We start from the raw sequence: 18,348 nt of genomic DNA, 5'->3' as shown, positions 1-18,348 counted from the left end.
AATGAAATTCCAACGTTAAGAAAATTTCTGCGGAAATTGGCAATGATGCCACTTTACCAAAAATCTCACGGGAGGTAATACTGCGTATACTTCATTTAATGAATTTTAAATATATGTCGATATATGTAAACAATGTCGACAAAGCAGTTTATTAAAAAAAGTGAGATTGTTATATGGCGTCGTAATTATCTTAATAAGGTTCGTCAATATCGTAGTGAAAAAAGAAAAATCTATTATTTAGATGAGACTTGATTAAACGAAGGTCATGCCGTAAACAAGGTTTGGCACGATTTAAATATTAAAAGCAGTCGTTCCTTGAAGGTCTCAGGTAAGGGCCGACGTCTAATAATAACACATATTGGTAGTGAACATGGTTTTCTTCCTGGAGGACTCTCAGTTTTTGAATTCAAAAAATCGGGAGATTATCCCGAGGACATGGATGCTGAGAAATTTGAAACCTGGTTTTAGTTATATTGATAAAAATTTAATATTATAATCATTTTAGATAATGCTTCCTATCATAGTCGTCAAATAGAAAGGCTTCCAACAAGTTGGCGAAAAGGAGAAATAAGTGAATGGCTAGATAGGAAAGAAATTGGGCATGACAAGTCTCTGGTTAAGCCGGAGTTACTAAACATTGCACGACAACAACAAAAATTTCAAAAATATGTTCTTGATGAAATGGCTTGTAACGATGGGGTTTTTGTTCACCGATTACCACCAAACCATTGTGAGCTTAATCCTATTGACCTAATTTGGGCACAAGTAAAAAAGGAGGTAGCAAGTAGAAATACTACCTCTAAGTTATGTGATGTAAAAGTACTCTTCCACGAAGCCATAAATAACGTTATCCCAAAGAACTGGCAAAAGTGCATCTTTCACACGCAGAAAGAAGAAGAAAAGATGTGGAATTTAGATATACAGGCAGATATCATTATGGAACCCATTGTCGCTTAACTCGGGGCAGATAGCGATACTCAGACATTTTTGATGTTGAGTAAAAGTAAGTTATGTAAAATTGATTATTAATTCAATTTGAAGTATTTTCGTGAGTTTTCACCAAGAACGTAAGATGAAATTTGATTGTGTTGTTGATATCCTTGGGAACACACATGTGTTATTTGATGACGCCGTTTAATTTTATTGTGAATTTTATTTCGATTCTTTTATATTTGAACCCGGAAATGATAATATAGTAATTCATTTACTTGTAAAAATGTACTATTTAATATAATAAATTTTAAAATTTTATTAGTCTGTTTTAAAAATATTTTTAAGGTACTCACAAAATAAGTATTATTATTAATAAAATTGCTGTAAATATTTATCCAAAAACCTCGACGGCTATGGTCTTCCTTGCATCCTTCCGCTCGACACCGTAACTGTCTATACTTTAAAAATTCGTCACTCCGTAATATCCAGATCGAAGTATAGCATATGCCACAATTGGAAAGCTGATCAATGAATGGCAAATCTGCACAATACTAAAAATCAAAAAATTACCTTTTGTGGCCAACCAAACACAGAAAATGGAAAGAGAGCAGAAGAAAACCAAGTATCTAAAACATCTTCATCTCGTTTAACATTTACGTCGCTGGCCGGTAAACCCAATTTGGACGCTCCTTTTTGGGTAGCGATTTCTACACTTTCAGCGGCTACCCAAACAGTTTCCTCAGTCTTTGAACTCGAACACAAATATGCTGGAATTTGATGTCCCCACCAGAGCTGTCTGGATATACACCAGTCTCTGTAAATATTTTTTTATTTTTATAATACAATAATAATGAGATTTGCATATTTTAAAAATTGTAAAACCATGAATTAAATATACATTTTAGAAATTATATTAGATGTAATCAACTTAACAAAATTAGCAGACCTTTGAAGATCAAGTGTCAATATCCAGATGCTATTTATAATATAATAAAATATATCCAGATATATTTTATTATATTATATTTTAAATATCAGTTAGATGAACATGACATGATATGTTGCAGAATATTTGACTCTGTAGAGATTTTAGTTAGGTACCACTTTCAAGATGTCCTTCTCAATTGTTTGAGAAGAACAAGTTAAAGCTTTGATCTATAGCTCCCGAACTGATCCGTAATATCAACCAGGTGTTTCAATAGCTGGTAGTGTTAGATTGCAAATGTCAATCTTTTGCAAAGTTTGCATATCAATGTCTGACTTTACCAATGCAATGTTATTGACTAGATCTATCCATGTTTTCCAGTCTTGCGGTATATTCTTGATTTCGCTCCAAAATAGTTTTACTTTGACTCTAAAAATACTTCTCTTCCAACTATCTCTCGATTCTCACAGTTTTCTTCTACTTGGTATATTAAATTCTAGTACCTGCATAGTGAGGTTATCATGGGGTTTCTTAAATGTATGTTATATCCACTTTCATTGTGTTTAATAGTTATTTCTATTATTTCTTCTTCGGATATTTGATATTCATTAGAAATTTTTTCTAATCAAAATATCTGATTAATTCTGCGCAAGCATTTATTTATAAATATTTGCACCTTTTTATTATTTATGTGTTGGTAGTCTAGTAGTCTGGAATAATCGCAGCTTTGGTTAGTTGTTATATTTCTTCATTTCGATATTTTCCTTTATATATCAAATTCATTTTGTGCTTATGTAATTCTTCTATTGATATCTACATCTCTATACTCTTATGAGCTATTCTGTCAATTCTGCTTTCAGATAATAAAATACTTCAACTTATTTTATATCCTTCTTTGAGTATTTATCTCGTCTTCAGTTTTGTTGGCAATAAATTTGATTTTTTCTCACTTATTCTAAGCCGCACTTAAGCTATTTTTTTAATGTGTCTGTTTTTTTTCTGGATTTGGTTTATAAATGTTACATCTTCTGAAATCACTAAACCTAGTTTCCTAAGAAATCCTTGTTTATTAAATATCTGATATATTTTTCATAGCTCACTCAATAACAACAGTAAGGCCGTCTAGGCTTTACATCCAACAATTTTAGCACTCATTTAAGAAGATCCGAAGACCAACGGATAGGGAGGATAATAAGATGTATTGATAGGGGATATTAGAAGCAAAGTTTGTTGGTATCGTTTATAACCAATGCTTACCTTATATTTTCTAACCATGTAAACCATGTTTTCTCCATCATTTTTGGATCAATTGAGAGTTTGCCTTCTTTTACATTTCGAATGGCTTCTGCGGCCATCGAATCGCATTTTAGAAACCATTGGGGACGTATTAAAAATTCGACAATATCTTTAGACCGGCTAAAAAATTCATTTATATCAAGTATTAATTATATCATTTTAATACAGAAGTATTATTAAAACAAAAGGTAAAATAATTATTACGAGTATCAGTAATTAATTAGAGTGACAAAAGGTTTGATAATCCAATTTGATTCTTCTGTTGCATCTGTGAAGGGGATTAAAATAAAATAAATAACAAAAATGTTGATATTCACCTACTTTTCTAAATATAATATACCTGCATATAGGCACGACCATGGGATGTTCCTCTCTGCTTCTAAGTAATCCTAAATGTTGTAACTCGTTTGCAATGACTTTTCTTGCTTCAAATCTAGGAAGTCCGCAGAATTTTCCACATTCGAACGTCAACTTTCCATTTTCATCAATAACCTGTATATTTTGCAAAAAATGTCGTTTTCCTACGTCGTAGTCATTGAAATCATGGGCGGGTGTAATTTTAACTGCTCCTGTAATAAATACAATTAATTGTAGTAGGTAGTATATTTTTGACTAAAATTATTATTAAATCCTAGCTGAGCCGGTGCACTTCGTACAGCCTTAGAATTAAATAATATGTCAAAGTGCAATAACAAAAAATTAACAAAAGCCAAAGGAAAATACTAAAAAATATTATGTAAGAAAAAAGTTTAATAAATTTAATGCTTTCTTATAAACAATATTTTTATTTTTTTTTGCGATGCATATAATGTACAATGATGACGGATTGATTAAGATTGAAATGTCAGTTGGTAATTCAGCAGTTCTTTCCTAGGTGGCGCTAGGAGATACCGTCACGGAAAAACACGTGTGACGTGTCGTCCTAGCCTTTTATTAGATTAGATAATATGACATTATAAATGTGACTGATATGTTAATAATATTAAATAGTGAATATAATGATAATTCTTACATTTTGCGACGTTTTTATAGGTTTTTGTAAGATGCTGTGAACTGAATAGTGTAGATGATTATTAGTCTTCTTAGATCGTCTGTATCATTTTATTTATATCGTATTTTACTATTTTCGTCTTGGATATATCTAATCTGATTAAAATCTTCATGCTTGCTTCATGTTTCGGTTTTTTCTACATCGTGCATTCATCATCTTTGGTATCAAGTTCATAATGAAGATTTTTATATACTTCTGCTTTAGCTGTTGTCACTTATAATGCCAACAAACGCACGTGACTTTTTTTAACAAGTCCAAGAGGTGATCGACCTTTTAAAATTTAACTTCTAATCGACCTTTTGTTGGGCAGATTTGAAACTGCTAATATTCCGAACAAAAATCTATGTATTGATGAGACCCTGGTACCATTCGATGGACGGCTGGCCAAGCAATATATCAAAAATAAGAAACATAAGTTCGGCAGAAAACTGTACAAATTATGTACAGAAATGGCTACACCCTCAACCTGAAAGTTTACTGTGGAAAAGACTTTACATAGCAAAGTACATCAGCGTCATCTTCAATTGTTATGTCATTGATGGATGGACTAAATTAAATCCTCTGTAATTTTTCGGGTCCAATTTGTCTCTTTTTGAAGAGAGCTATGAGGATGCTTGATCTTCATTCTTGAGGAATTCTGTTTTGTTCTATTATTATTATTTGGATTAGTTTTAGTAGTTGTTTAGTCAGATCTGGTCCTTCGTACTTTAGGAGTTCCGTCGGTATTCTGTCCTCTCCTTATGATTTTCTGTTTTTTTTTTTATTTCCTTAATGCTTAATGCTAATACTCGAAATTAGGCGTCTTATTTTTAACAGCTATTACGATATTAATTTTCATGTAAAGCAGCAGGCTAATTTCAGTAATGTGACTACGGGGCCATGTACAAATCATATGCGTATCAATCATCGAGCAAAAAGACAAAAGAGGGAATCTAATCGTTATGAAAAGGCGACCAAAAAAGTGGCCTCTGATGGCGGACATATCCGGAAATGCGAATGCGCCAAATTTAAATTTTCCGACACTTATTAACAGTAGCTATAAAATAGTTTTCAGAATGTATCTTAGACGAGAAAATTTTAATTAAATATTAACGATAACAGTCTAAAATGTGAAACAATTGTTAAAAAACTTCAATATAAATAAGATTTCATGTGACAGTTGGGACACATAATAACATAACCCAACTAAATTTGATTTCTTAAACAAGGAAAGACTCCCTTTCCTTGTTTAATTTGGCCTCTCAAGATGGCACTTCCTGTCTAACAATATTTTTGCCCCCACTACCTTTACATTCCCTCTTTTGTCTTTTTGCTCGATGGTATCAATAACGTATAAACTGTGAAGTAAACTCGCTTCACAGACCGTAGAATTTCAACAATTTGTGAAATTACATTTAACTTACATAACTCCTTGTCCAAACATACAAATCTAGTCGCGTTTAATGTGTTAATTTTTAAATTCTTGTCCTCTTATTTTTTTCTGACGAACAATAGCGCCCTCTAGCCGGTTTCGATTAGGTCTTAATAAGATCATAGGGAGTTTGACCTCTAATCACACGGAAACTTAGGGTTTCTAAAGCTAAAGATATTAGTAAAAACTTTTGCTCGATATTTTTTTGAAAAAGGAATTATTGAAATAAAAACAATTAATTATCACAAAACATTTATTAATAATTAGATAACAATTCATAAAAATACCAATACTTAACTAAATAATGTCAACGATAGGAGAAGTAAACATTCTATAGAATCTTTTAATATTGCACAGTTGTCCTTAGACATACAAAATCAACCTTTATCATATTATTTATGACTCATGAGCGCAGACTGAATTTTACATATTTAGTCTTCATTTAAATACTCAATTTCTACTAGTTAAAACAATACTTAACAAATTAATTTAGCCAGTTTAATCTAAAAGCACAATTAATGTAATTTTTTACACTTTCTTAAAATGGAACTATTTCAGCTGCTAAACTTTGAGCTAGAACATAGATATAGCCTACTCTCGAATATTATCACTTCAAGAAACACAAGTATAATATATTAAGTTTAGTTACAACAAATATATAGATCTGCTAATCTGTATATGAACTGTTAGGCTGATAGGGAAACAAAAAATATTTTTAAACAACACATAGTATCACATGGAAATTTAAAACAAGCCTCAGTTAAAAAGTTTCTATTTATTTCCTAACCGAAGCCGATGAATACTTTTTCTTGGTACTTACACAACTACATGGTTTGATATATTGTAAAGGGTATTTATAACAAATATTATATGAAATACATTTTGGCTTATTACAGAAAATCACAATCAGATATCGCACAATATTGGAAGACGCAAACCTAGGATGTAGCACTAAGAAATCAAATATAATTGGATAAAATTAAACATCGCCCTTAATGTGGAACAGGCTGATAAGGCACTATCGAAAAAAAAAACTAAGTTTAAGTTTCCTAATACATTTATTCAAGGCTCCGAAACTGGTCCACTTTTCTTGAAGTCCAGAGGTATAACTGTTATAAATATGGATGTTTCACTAATATGTTAATCCACGGAAATACTTGATTCTCAGTACTTTATTCGACGCCGAATTACCCCAATTGAAACAGTGGACTTTACCCGGCGAACGTGCTCTGTAGAAGGCGAAGACTTTCCTATCGTGATGGTCACCGTTTTCTGTGATTCACAAAGTGTAATCTACATCGACTACCTGGAGAAAAGCAAAACGGTCACAGGGATCTACTATGCTGAATTATTGGGCCAATTTGACGCCGAATTGCAACAATTGGCGAAGATCACCTATCACCAAGAGCAAAATGGTCGAATTGGTCAGCAAACTGCTGCCCCATCTAGCGTGTTCTAAAGATTTGGCCCCGTACGACTACTTTTTATTTCCAAACTTGAAACAATCATTCACCGGACAAAAACTTTAGTCTAACGAGAAGGTCATCGCCACCACGGAAGCTTACTTTGTAGTCTTCCGGGAAAACGTATTTTTCAGATGAGTTAAAAATGTTGGAGCTTCGTTGAAATAAATGGCCACTTTTCGTTTTGGTTTTGTAGGGTAAGTACTCTTCGGACTATCGTCGTATATCACAGGAAACCATCGATGTAATAAATACATTTTGAAGACAAATAATTTTGCAACTATATGTTCATTTCAATATCTCGAAAAATAATGACTTTATCGTTACGAATCAAGAGTAAATTACTAATGTGAAAAAGTTTTAAGAAGGACAAAATTATACTAAATGACATTTCACCAGTGGCGGAGAATATAGAAAGGAATTAAACTTTCCATTCTTCTGCCGTACGGCTCCGTAAAAATAGTAAGTAGGTATTAAAATAAAGGTTAAAATATTTAAATAAAACACCTTATATCTCATAAAGGATCAATATTTTTTCTGGATTTGGATTACATAAATCATCATATTTTGACATCGAAATTGTGCAATTAAAATATTGACACATATTAAACAACCAGATTGTAGAATGAGAGTACAGTATTACAGGATACAAAGAGGATCTACATTCTTCAAACAGTCTTCAAGAATCTTACTCTACTCAACGATAAGGTTTTCCTTAGTATAGTTAAAAATTATGACTTGATCCCAAGACATGTCCAACAACTACCGCATAATCATGGAAACCATAATGGATCGTATTTTCCAGTACTTTCTACGATATTCAATTAAAAAAGGAGCAAAGGAAAATCTTGTATAAGATATTAGGTTTATACGGCGTCTTCACATTTATGTTTTCTTCTGAAATATCAATTTAAATTAAACTTCACAGAGAAACGTAGTTTATTGAATACAGCAAACGACAAACCACTGGATTATTTTCGCAATCAAGAAAAGTTAAAGTGTCTCAAAATTGTTTTTATGTGATATATCTCTTCTCTAAATATTCTCTATCGTAAAAGATTACTGGGTTATACAGACGACACACTTGATGAATTGGACCTACTCCTTTTCTGGAGCTTTGCTTTAAAATATTGGTTATAGATAGAGATTACTGACAGCTTTGCCATTTTGTACAATGACGTCAATGACACGACGATAACTCACCTTGGAAAATAAATATCCGTACAATCGTAAATAATAATGAGAATACAAAATTTCTATCCACTAACTTTCAACAATATAAACATCTAATTTCAAAATCAGCAAATTAGAGTAAACCAATTAACATCACTATTAACTCAGATTAATTGCCTATAGCAAAGAAAAACTTCGTATAAACTGTTTACACTAAACCATGCCAGAATGATTAATTTGGTATTTTTAAAATTATAAATACATAATTCTAGATTATACAGATCTTTTAAATATGTTCAAATTGGTATATGAAGGTTTCAGAGGTCCGTCGGTGTAAGTCAAAAAGTAACAGTAATAAGTTTTCAGTTTATTAGATATTTTAGGCTTTAGTTAGTGGCAAATGTATGTTATATTGAAAGATAAGTCAGTAATAAACTTCAACAACATAATATATCTAAATAACACGGGTTATCAACAAAATTTTGTAGTTAATATGTAACCATCATCAACGAAGTATATATATACATATATGTGTTGTCTTCATCACTTTCACTTCCTAGTCAAATGTTATCCTTTGAAGTCAAAGATCGTCTCCTACTATTAACTGCAGGTAAAATGCTTTAAAACAATTGTCAATGTATTGATTATGTTTTCCTTTTCTTATCGTGCTGTTCTATCTTGACCGTGATGGTGCATGAACGGGAGAGAATAGAAACACGCTATTGGCAGAAGCAAGTTTGCATAAGCGGACTGCATCTACCAAAAGTACTCCCTGTTCAATTTTCACATGCGAAAAAGAATATAGTTTGTCTCAAAATATATCGTTTTGACTTTCCCGTCGTTAAAGGATTAGTGGTATTATCGCCATTATTAATAGACAAATACGTTTTAAATTTCTACCTGACCGCTCAGGGTTGAATCAGGTACGGCTAATGTAATCAGTCATTAAAAATCTCTACTTGCTACTGTGTGTATAGTATATTAGTGAAGATTGTTCGTAACAAATATGTTTCGTCCACGGAAAAATAATCGCTCGAGATCTACTAAACATAATCAAAAGCATTTGTCATTGGACGCAAAAAAATAGTTAAAAATGTGTGTCATACTTTAATAGATAGGCCCCTAATCAAACAGAATGTTGTGAAAAGAACATATTTACTTACAAAAACGTCGATATCGTCTACAAAGGCTATTGTAAGCGAAGAACCATTGACAAGACGAAAAAAAGTAGATATATATATATATATATATATATATATATATATATATATATATATATATATATATATAATAAAAATATTTAACATTTTTAATAAAGACTCATAAATTTCAGTTTTAGTACTTGTTTGGCGCTTTTTGTAGCTGTAGACTGTAGTAGCTTGCGTTATCCATGACGATTACACTACTTTCAGGAATATTTTTCAAAAGAGAATTTTGAAACCAATTTTCAAAAAGTTCTGCACTGGTATCTTCATGATAGTCTAAGCTGAAGTCTTTGATATTCTTTGCAGATAAGAACAAACAGTTTCGAACCCACATATCTTTCGAACTGGCGTGAATTATTGTTATGCGTTTTCCTTTATTTAAATGCTTTCGTATGACATTTTTTACTGAAATCGACCTTCTTTTACATACTATATCATGAGTATCAAACCATGTTTTATCCAGATATATGATAGATTTGTTTTCTAACCTATAATTTCAGAGAGATACTCACTTCTTCAAGTGTTTAAAACTTATTTTAGAAAGGACTGTATGGAGAGTGGTATCTATATTTGTTTCTTCTTCCTATAACTTCAATTTAATTTATCTAACGTAGGAACTATCTGATTTTCCTAAAGAACAACTTATTGTTCTTCTTATAATATCTTATTGAGGACTGTCCAAATAATGAGACTAAAAATTACTCCTTTTTTTCGTCCTGTCAATGGTTCTTCGCTTACAATAGCCTTTGTCGAAGATATCGACGTTTTTGTAAGTAAATATGTTCTTTTCACAACATTCTGTTTGATTAGGCCCCTATCTATTAAAGTATGACACACATTTTTAACTATTTTTTTGCGTCCAATGACAAATGCTTTTGATTATGTTTAGTAGATCTAGAGCGATTATTTTTCCGTGGACGAAACATATTTGTTACGAACAATCTTCACTAATATACTATACACACAGTAGCAAGTAGAGATTTTTAATGACTGATTACATTAGCCGTACCTGATTCAACCCTGAGCGGTCAGGTAGAAATTTAAAACGTATTTGTCTATTAATAATGGCGATAATACCACTAATCCTTTAACGACGGGAAAGTCAAAACGATATATTTTGAGACAAACTACTATATTTTTCGCTAATTACCATCCTCAATTTCAAATCATTACCTAAGCCAACCCTTAGTAATAATTCCCGCTACCCAAATACAGACATTCTTGGACAATGTCTCTCTCTCCTCTCTTAGTGAACGAATACTCACAATGAAACAGTGTATACAGTGAAAAATATAGCGAATTCGATATTAGACAAACACCGCTAATCCGCTAAAGACAATCAAAACTCGTACGAGAAACAACCTTGTGTGAACCCTGTTTATATTACGACCTGTATAGCATTTAATTAACTAATTATTTTGAACCACATCTATGATACAGTTCTAAAACTTAAATTATTTTAAATATGTCACATACGCACATGTCTTAATTGTACACTCCCGACGAGAAAATTACAAAAAAGAGTAAACCTGCAACTTCTCCCCAAAATATGTTAATGGTGGAACTTACAAAAGTGTTCTAATGGAAAACAATATAACAATAATCTTTAAGAAGTATCCGGGAAACATAATGTCTGAGAATAATATAGGTCCCATAAAAGATATGCTAATAAAACTTATCGATATGTTCCTCGAGGATTTATGGAGGACTATATGTAAGTTTCCTGTCGGCAAAGAGCCCAACGAAGGACTGAATTAGGAGCACTAGAACCCCTATGACCAACTCCATCTTACTAGTTTTATGCAGTAGGATAGAAAGAAATCTACACATGCTGGGGATACTGAGAAACTAAAGCGTGAGGAAAACCCACTTCCACGCAGGACATCGAATTATAGGGTGAGACTTTTTTAGATCGAGAACCGAACTGCCCAGAAGACTTAAGTAAACTCCCAGAAGAAAGTTGATACATTTTCTAGATGTATCTAGAACACGCGACTTCTTGATGGAGTTTAATGAAAGGGCTGAGTTAGGTACAAAGGTCTAATAACCAAGTGAGAGCGTTTGAGAAACGGAATCCCGGGTAACACCTATATACAACACCTTGCCTTTTTGACGTGCAAGCAGTTTCGATACTTTATTTATTTAGTGTGTATTACAAACAGACCTTATCCATCACCGCATAAACTAAGTAACTTTCGCGAATCTACTGACTTACGCAGATTGACATATGTAGCCTTCATATATTATCAAACAACGGTAATACAAAAAATTAGAAAATAACACTTCTAGTCTTGCACTGAAACTGTCTAAATAGTGGTTTGTTATTATAAAAAGCTATGAAATAACAGAAATTCTAAATAAACGTTTGTGTTGTACTTTGTAATAAATATATTTTTCTATTATTGACCTACATATGATAAACCTACAAACATTAACATACCCTCAAAAAATTATCACAATAACACTAGACTGCGAGGTTAACTGGAAGACAGAAAAGCTCCAATTGGGATCTACAATTTCTAAATGAATACTTTTTATTTCGTCATGGAAAATTTGTTCTTTACCTTATCGTTAGTAGACAGCTTTCAGATAGAGTTGAGAAGTATTAAAACAGACAGCTCACATTCAAGAAATTGCTTTGTGTTTAGAAAGGCTGCTTAGAAAAGGAATGTATAGTGTTGTATTATTCTATATACTACTTAACGAATAAACTCTTCTATATTATTTGCTTTTAATAGTATTCCTAATCTAAAAACTCAAAAATTACATTTTTCCAATTGTGGTAGTGGGGGTTTTTATTGATTGTCACCAATTTATTGTTTGATTTTAAATGAGCTTAACATACTGTTGTGCATAATTCCATTTCCTATATAATGGTAGCTATGTACTACTATGGTAGTACTGTCAGTACGATTCAATTCTGAAGATACTGTAAGTATGATTATTATTTGATAGTTTAATAATTTAGCAATGTATGGCTTTGTTTTCAGTTTGTAATACAATTTCCATATTATAAATCTTTTTCGTAAAGACTTCCTAACCTTTTGTAATTTACGATTTGTTCTATATTAATTCTGTTGTCTATAAACATTATAGAGCAGTAGTTTGACCGTCCATTTTATTTTCTTGAGGATGACTTTCCTTAACCGTCGATTTTTTGAATATTTAAGCTGTCTTATGACAGATCATTCTGTCATGACAGAATGCATAAAAGCTTGAAAGAAGAGGTGAGTTTGGATTTAGAAATGGATTGGGAACGAGGTAGGGATTATTCAGTTAACTTCTAGTACATAGAAGCCGTATTTAATTGAATATGTTTTTATATGCTTCCTTCGAGATATTTATCAGTTTAGATACATAATAATAAAACTGCTGGATTTGCAAACATTGGTCAAAAATATTTACGAATGATTTGGATCCACAATTAGATTTATCAATGAAGTTTTTGAAGCAACTGGTATATGAAGGGGAGTCAGATAGGGATGTATTTTATTTCTACATATTTAACCTATACTAATAAAAATCTTAGATCGAGCACTACAGATCAACCCAATTGGAACAAAAGTCAATTGGAAAAATAGCCTGGTAGATAAGGATGGTAAGATAAAAACCAGAAAATATATCAGCATTACTCATGTATGCGGGGCTCTGCAAGAGCTGACCACCCATTCCCTAGCTACTCGTGAGAATTAAATGTACACAACACAACAAAAAAGAAACCAAGACAAGAGGGAGTCAGGGACCACTGACTCAGATTCTTAAACAACCCAGAGAAGGAGAGAACCAGTAACAATTGAGTCAGACTCCTCAGCTTTAACATTCAGGGAGATGAAACCCATTGATCCTGACTGTCAACAAAAGACTTTCGGGTGCTCAGAGGAGGAAGCTGACCAAGGAGAGAAAATCGGAGGGGTATGAAAGTCCTCACAGGAAAAACAGCAAGACTACCGAGAAGAGAGATATGCCTAACAAACGAAACGAGGGCAGGACCATTAGGGATAAAAGATCCCGCTCTGAGCCACAGACTATTAAAAGGGACAAGAACAAAGCCAAGAAGCGTAAAAGAAAGGCAGAATTTGGTACAAAGTAAATTGCTGGAAATACTTTATGATGCCCTTTCCGGTAGCGGCAGCGTTCCTCAGTTTGAAGGATCCTAATTTAACGCAGTAGTGCTAGCATTGACCTGCGCAAATCAATAGGTCGCTAAGAACTGGCTTAGGGAGACGGTTGAAGTGCTGGGCACTCTTTGGGTGGAGGCGAGTTTGACAGTGGTTGAATTCAAGGACCTCCCGGTGAGAACCAGGGTACTGGTCTTCATCCCTGAGCCAAAATCCATAGATACACAGATGATTAGGACGCACCTTCAACATCTGAATCCGATGTTGAGAACACAGAACTGTTCTCTGTTAAGCAGGAAAATAGAGAAGGGTGGCCAGCTCCTGGCCTTTTCTATAGATGAAAAATCCTACAGAAATCTAAAGGAGAAAAACTACAAAGGTAGGGTAACCTTCAGATATCTGCAAGCCAAGAGGCAGCCTCAGCAGTACTGGTAGCGCTTGATATGACGTTTGATATTGCCTTGTATAGAATCCCGGACCTGTGTAGTTGCCAGAAAAGGGCTAGAGATACTGCCGCCAATTAATTTGTGTTCCAGAGATCTGACGACAATAAGAGTCAAGATCGGGGAAGGAAGATGACCGAGAGAGATTACTATGGACTCAGCCTGTGTTGAGGGGGAACTTGTCTGAAGGACGAGAAAGCTATTCAACAGAGCCAAAGTAAGCGGGGAATGGGAAGAATACAGAACCACAAGGACGGAATACAATACAGCTATAAGAGAAGCCCAGATAAGAGAGACACACGGAGGAAGCATTGTGATGAAATTGAAAGCACTCATTCTGCTCTGAAAGGAGAAAACACAACCAATTAACTCACTGCTAAATGACAAGGGCCTGTATACCAATACAGAAAGAGACACGGCTGAAGAGCTCTTCAGGGTGCACTTCTCTGGATCACAAATAGTTGAATCGCCAATTCACTGGGAATCAGTAGGGCATGAGGCTCTGCAGAGGTCCTCAAGAACTAACTGGTAGACAGTCAAAAAGACTGTAAACTATGAAAAAGTAGCATGGGCAATAAACTCATGTGAGCCCTGTAAATCACCAGGAAAGGTACTGAAAATTCTATACAGCATAATATGCAATGTACTCAGAAGTAGTGTAGCCTTTGGGTACATAGCTAAAGCATGGAGAGAGATTAGAATAATTCACATGCCTAGTACATACAATTATTATAGTAATTTTAAATTTGGCATAAAAACATTCTTTATAATTCTTTCTTTGTCAAGTTAAGGGTTAATAAGAATACCACTTTATTTATTATGCCATTTAACATAATAAGTTGTAGTTTACATAATCAAAATATAAGTTAAAAATATTTAGATAACGGATTTCGTTAGTTCTGTCATATCCTGTGAAATGGTAGCAATAGCCTTTTAGGAAATGAAAATATGCAACGAATAGGTTTAATATTTAATATCAACCATTAGAGATTGTCTTTTATTTAAAAATAATTAATGATACAATGGGAAATATACGTACATCACACAAATCCGATCACCAAGTAAAAGACGGTGTTTATTGTGTTAAAATTGTATATAAATGTTTAGGAGACATAAACGAATGATATAGTTTTTAACCTTATCAGTAAAATGTTTCGTCTTTTATCCGAATTTTGTTGAACTGTAACTTAGCCGACAAATGTAATTTATAGCGAAAGTAGGCATTACAATTTCGTAGGGTGAGATTGGGAACATTGTTTACAAGTGTTCACGATGTCTAGAGTGTAAAAATGCACCATCGCCAGTTTATTGAGTTCTATGAACTTGATTACTGGATGTACGGATTTGTATGTTATAGTAAGTATATTTAAGATTAATTTTCAAACCGGAAGAGCAAAAATAGACCAAGGTAATTATTTACTTGTTTTTTAATTTTTCAATTACAATATATTTCACACAAAAGCAAAAATAGTTAAGCTTATAAATCGTCTATTTGTAGGCGCATAACATTTTATGTAGGAAGTAAAAAACGTGGAAGCCGTAGAAAGGACAACTGTCCAATATATACAATCAGCATAAGACAACCGTTGTGTAAATTATTTTGAGCCTTTTAAAACAGTGTTCTAATTAACATACACGACTAACACTGTCAGATTGTTTATTATTGCTTAAAGAATCTTGTCGAAGTATATCAGTTTAACTCTAAGAAGTTTCACACAGTAGTGTTCCTATGTCAATGCAACAAAACCTATCAGTAACGGCCAATTTCACAGCATCACATAACATCTTTAAATATTAACACAAAAATGTCTAGAAAAAAGTCTATTGCCACAGTATATCGGTTTTTATTGACAAAATTGTAAGGTATTTTGATTCCAATTGGGAACAAATTATATATATATATATATATATATATATATATATATATATATATATATATATATATATATATATATAGGGGCGGCGTCAGACAAAACAGATTTTAGTTAAATATTGTATTTATATGGGATTAAACCACAATTAATTGTAACGCGAATTACATTTGTTTTTGATGTTTGACAATTATCTTACTTGACTTCTATCTTGTAAGCAAATAGCCATATTTATGAGTTGAAATTCTGAGAGTGATGTTCTACTCTTTGCAATGGTAAATAATGTGTCTGACTTTCTATCAACCCATTATTGTTGTCATGTTTTTATAGTCCACTTCTTCTTTCTGTATTGGTAACCATAGCTGCTACATGTTGTTGATCGGTTTGTTACACAGTTTTCCTCATTAAGTAAGATGAGTACTGCGTTTTTTATTTTTATGTTTATACTGTCTGTTTGTTTCTTGACTATTAATGCATCTTTCCGTTGTTTTCTGTGTTCATTGTCTCAAGGATGTTTGCATATCTGAGATATGTCAAAGTCACTGTTTTTTATGTATGATTCATGCTCATTTATCCGAACACTTACCGGTTTTGAGGTTTCTCCCACATAAAAATAGTTGCATTTTCAAGGTATTGTGTAGATGCAGTTCTTTGATATATTTGATATATCATGTCGTGTGTCGTTGGGTTTGGTTTTGGACATAATCGATCTCAGTGTTTTGGTTGTTTTGAATGTTGTGATATTGTATTTATTTACTATCCTTTTTAATTTTTAATTTATTTGTATTTGCATCATCTTCAAATCCATTCTTGGGACCTTTCTGGATTGATTTTGCTGTTATGTTGTTTTCTCTCTTCAATCTTGTGAAATTCCCTGTTCAAATATGATACTGGATAATCGTTTTTTATGAAAATCTTTGTTAGCAGGTTTTGTCTTCTTAAAGTTCATTTTTGTTGCATCCAACAGGTGTTTGGGGTTCTATCATAGAATTATTTGATAATTCTCTTTTTAATATTTGTGCTGTGGTTTCACAGAAATCAAAACACAACCTTAATATGATTTATTTTCGATGCCACACCCTATATATATATATATATATATATATATATATATATATATATATATATATATATATATATATATATATACAGGAAGCTCTTTAAATTTATTAATTTTAATGCAGTTACGAATAATCTCTAAAAATATGTTATGTAGTTGACAGTTTTACGTAAATCGCTACTGTGAAAAAGTCCATTGGCAGTTATTACAAAAATTCTACTTAGCATGTCCGTATATATGAAAAAAAAGTCTATACGTGTTATGTGTACGTCAAAAATGTAACATATGCTATATTCTGTTCGGTGGAAAATGATACCACTATTTTCAGTAAACTATCACAATTTTAGTCGCTATTTCTACTAATAATACTGTCGTTTTCTTCATGTTCACGTTCGACTACACTAATATCGAACATTAAGTTCTCGGCCTGAAGCAAAGACTTGGCCGCTAGAATATCAATATTCGAATATAAAGTATACCTTTGATTTTGGTTGTCTGGATGCTTTTTGGAAAACTTATGGTTTTCAAGGAAACAAATATTCTGCAGACAATACAAGCAATGTTGTTGTTCATCGTAAAGAGGAACTTTTTCTCTAAACAATGTGTATCTGCTAGAATCAGAATCAGAACGAATTTTTATTTCATAATCGTACTGTTTCTGATCACAGGAAAAAACACCTATAAGAATGGCTGTTTCGCCAAATTTAAGACAATGAATAAACATTAAAAAGGGAATTTCGTTTACAATGATTAATTTTATGAAAGACTGATGGTGAGTAATGACTTTAAAATTAAGTGTAATTGGTCCATAATGCATTGATCCTGGATGACAGGACTCAAAGTGACTTATGTCATTTGATATGATAAAAGATATATTCTTGTCTCTGCAATTCCAAAACGGACAAGAGATCTTTCGATATTGGCACGATTTTTCGTGGCGCTGGACGTCATTCCATGCCAATCTGTGTTTACAATCTTCATTGATACAAGGAAACCGCAACTTTGATCCTATCGACTCGTACAAGGTGTTTCTGTTGTTTAAAGTTGGTCCGGTGTATTGACACCTGCCACATTTCGTTATTTTGCCATCGTCTGAGGTTAGTACGGGCGCTATATTAAGATAATTCTTGCAAATGGTGCATTTCAGATCATGACTTGCCGTTCTTTCTATATCCATTACTATGATCGATCTGAAAAATAAAATTAATATAAAAATAAGATTTACAGCACAAGTAATTTTTATATATTATTAATTAATATACATATTATTATAATATTACAAAAAGATTTAATTTTGGCATGCCTATTAAAACTTGTTTTGCTAAGGTATATATATAAAGAATGATGTGATATATGATGAAGATAATATTAAATATTTATGTGACTCTGAGATAGCGCG

At 32.5% G+C, this 18,348-nt stretch overlaps 2 protein-coding genes across 2 annotated transcripts; one reads left to right on the top strand and one right to left on the bottom strand.

The window, feature by feature from the left end:
- Positions 1-505: 505 nt before the first annotated feature.
- On the top strand, positions 506-957 carry LOC140432058 (uncharacterized; the record flags this gene model as incomplete). Its single annotated transcript, XM_072519904.1, has 1 exon — positions 506-957. A coding segment is annotated over one exon (452 nt), but the record flags the coding sequence as incomplete, so codon positions are not given.
- Positions 958-1,472: 515 nt separating this feature from the next.
- On the bottom strand, positions 1,473-16,118 carry LOC140432057 (valine--tRNA ligase-like). The gene is made up of 4 exons (XM_072519903.1): positions 16,089-16,118; positions 3,495-3,766; positions 3,116-3,274; positions 1,473-1,747 (listed from the first exon to the last, which is right to left on the bottom strand). Exons 1-4 carry the CDS (start codon positions 16,116-16,118, stop codon positions 1,492-1,494), a joined length of 717 nt encoding a protein of 238 aa, XP_072376004.1. The 3' UTR covers positions 1,473-1,491.
- Positions 16,119-18,348: the final 2,230 nt, after the last annotated feature.

The sequence above is a fragment of the Diabrotica undecimpunctata genome, unplaced genomic scaffold (genome assembly GCF_040954645.1).
Source record: "Diabrotica undecimpunctata isolate CICGRU unplaced genomic scaffold, icDiaUnde3 ctg00002681.1, whole genome shotgun sequence".
NCBI classification, from domain to species: domain Eukaryota; kingdom Metazoa; phylum Arthropoda; class Insecta; order Coleoptera; family Chrysomelidae; genus Diabrotica; species Diabrotica undecimpunctata.
The sequence above is the reverse complement of the archived record's forward strand: the minus strand, read 5'-3'. Positions and strand labels throughout refer to the sequence as shown.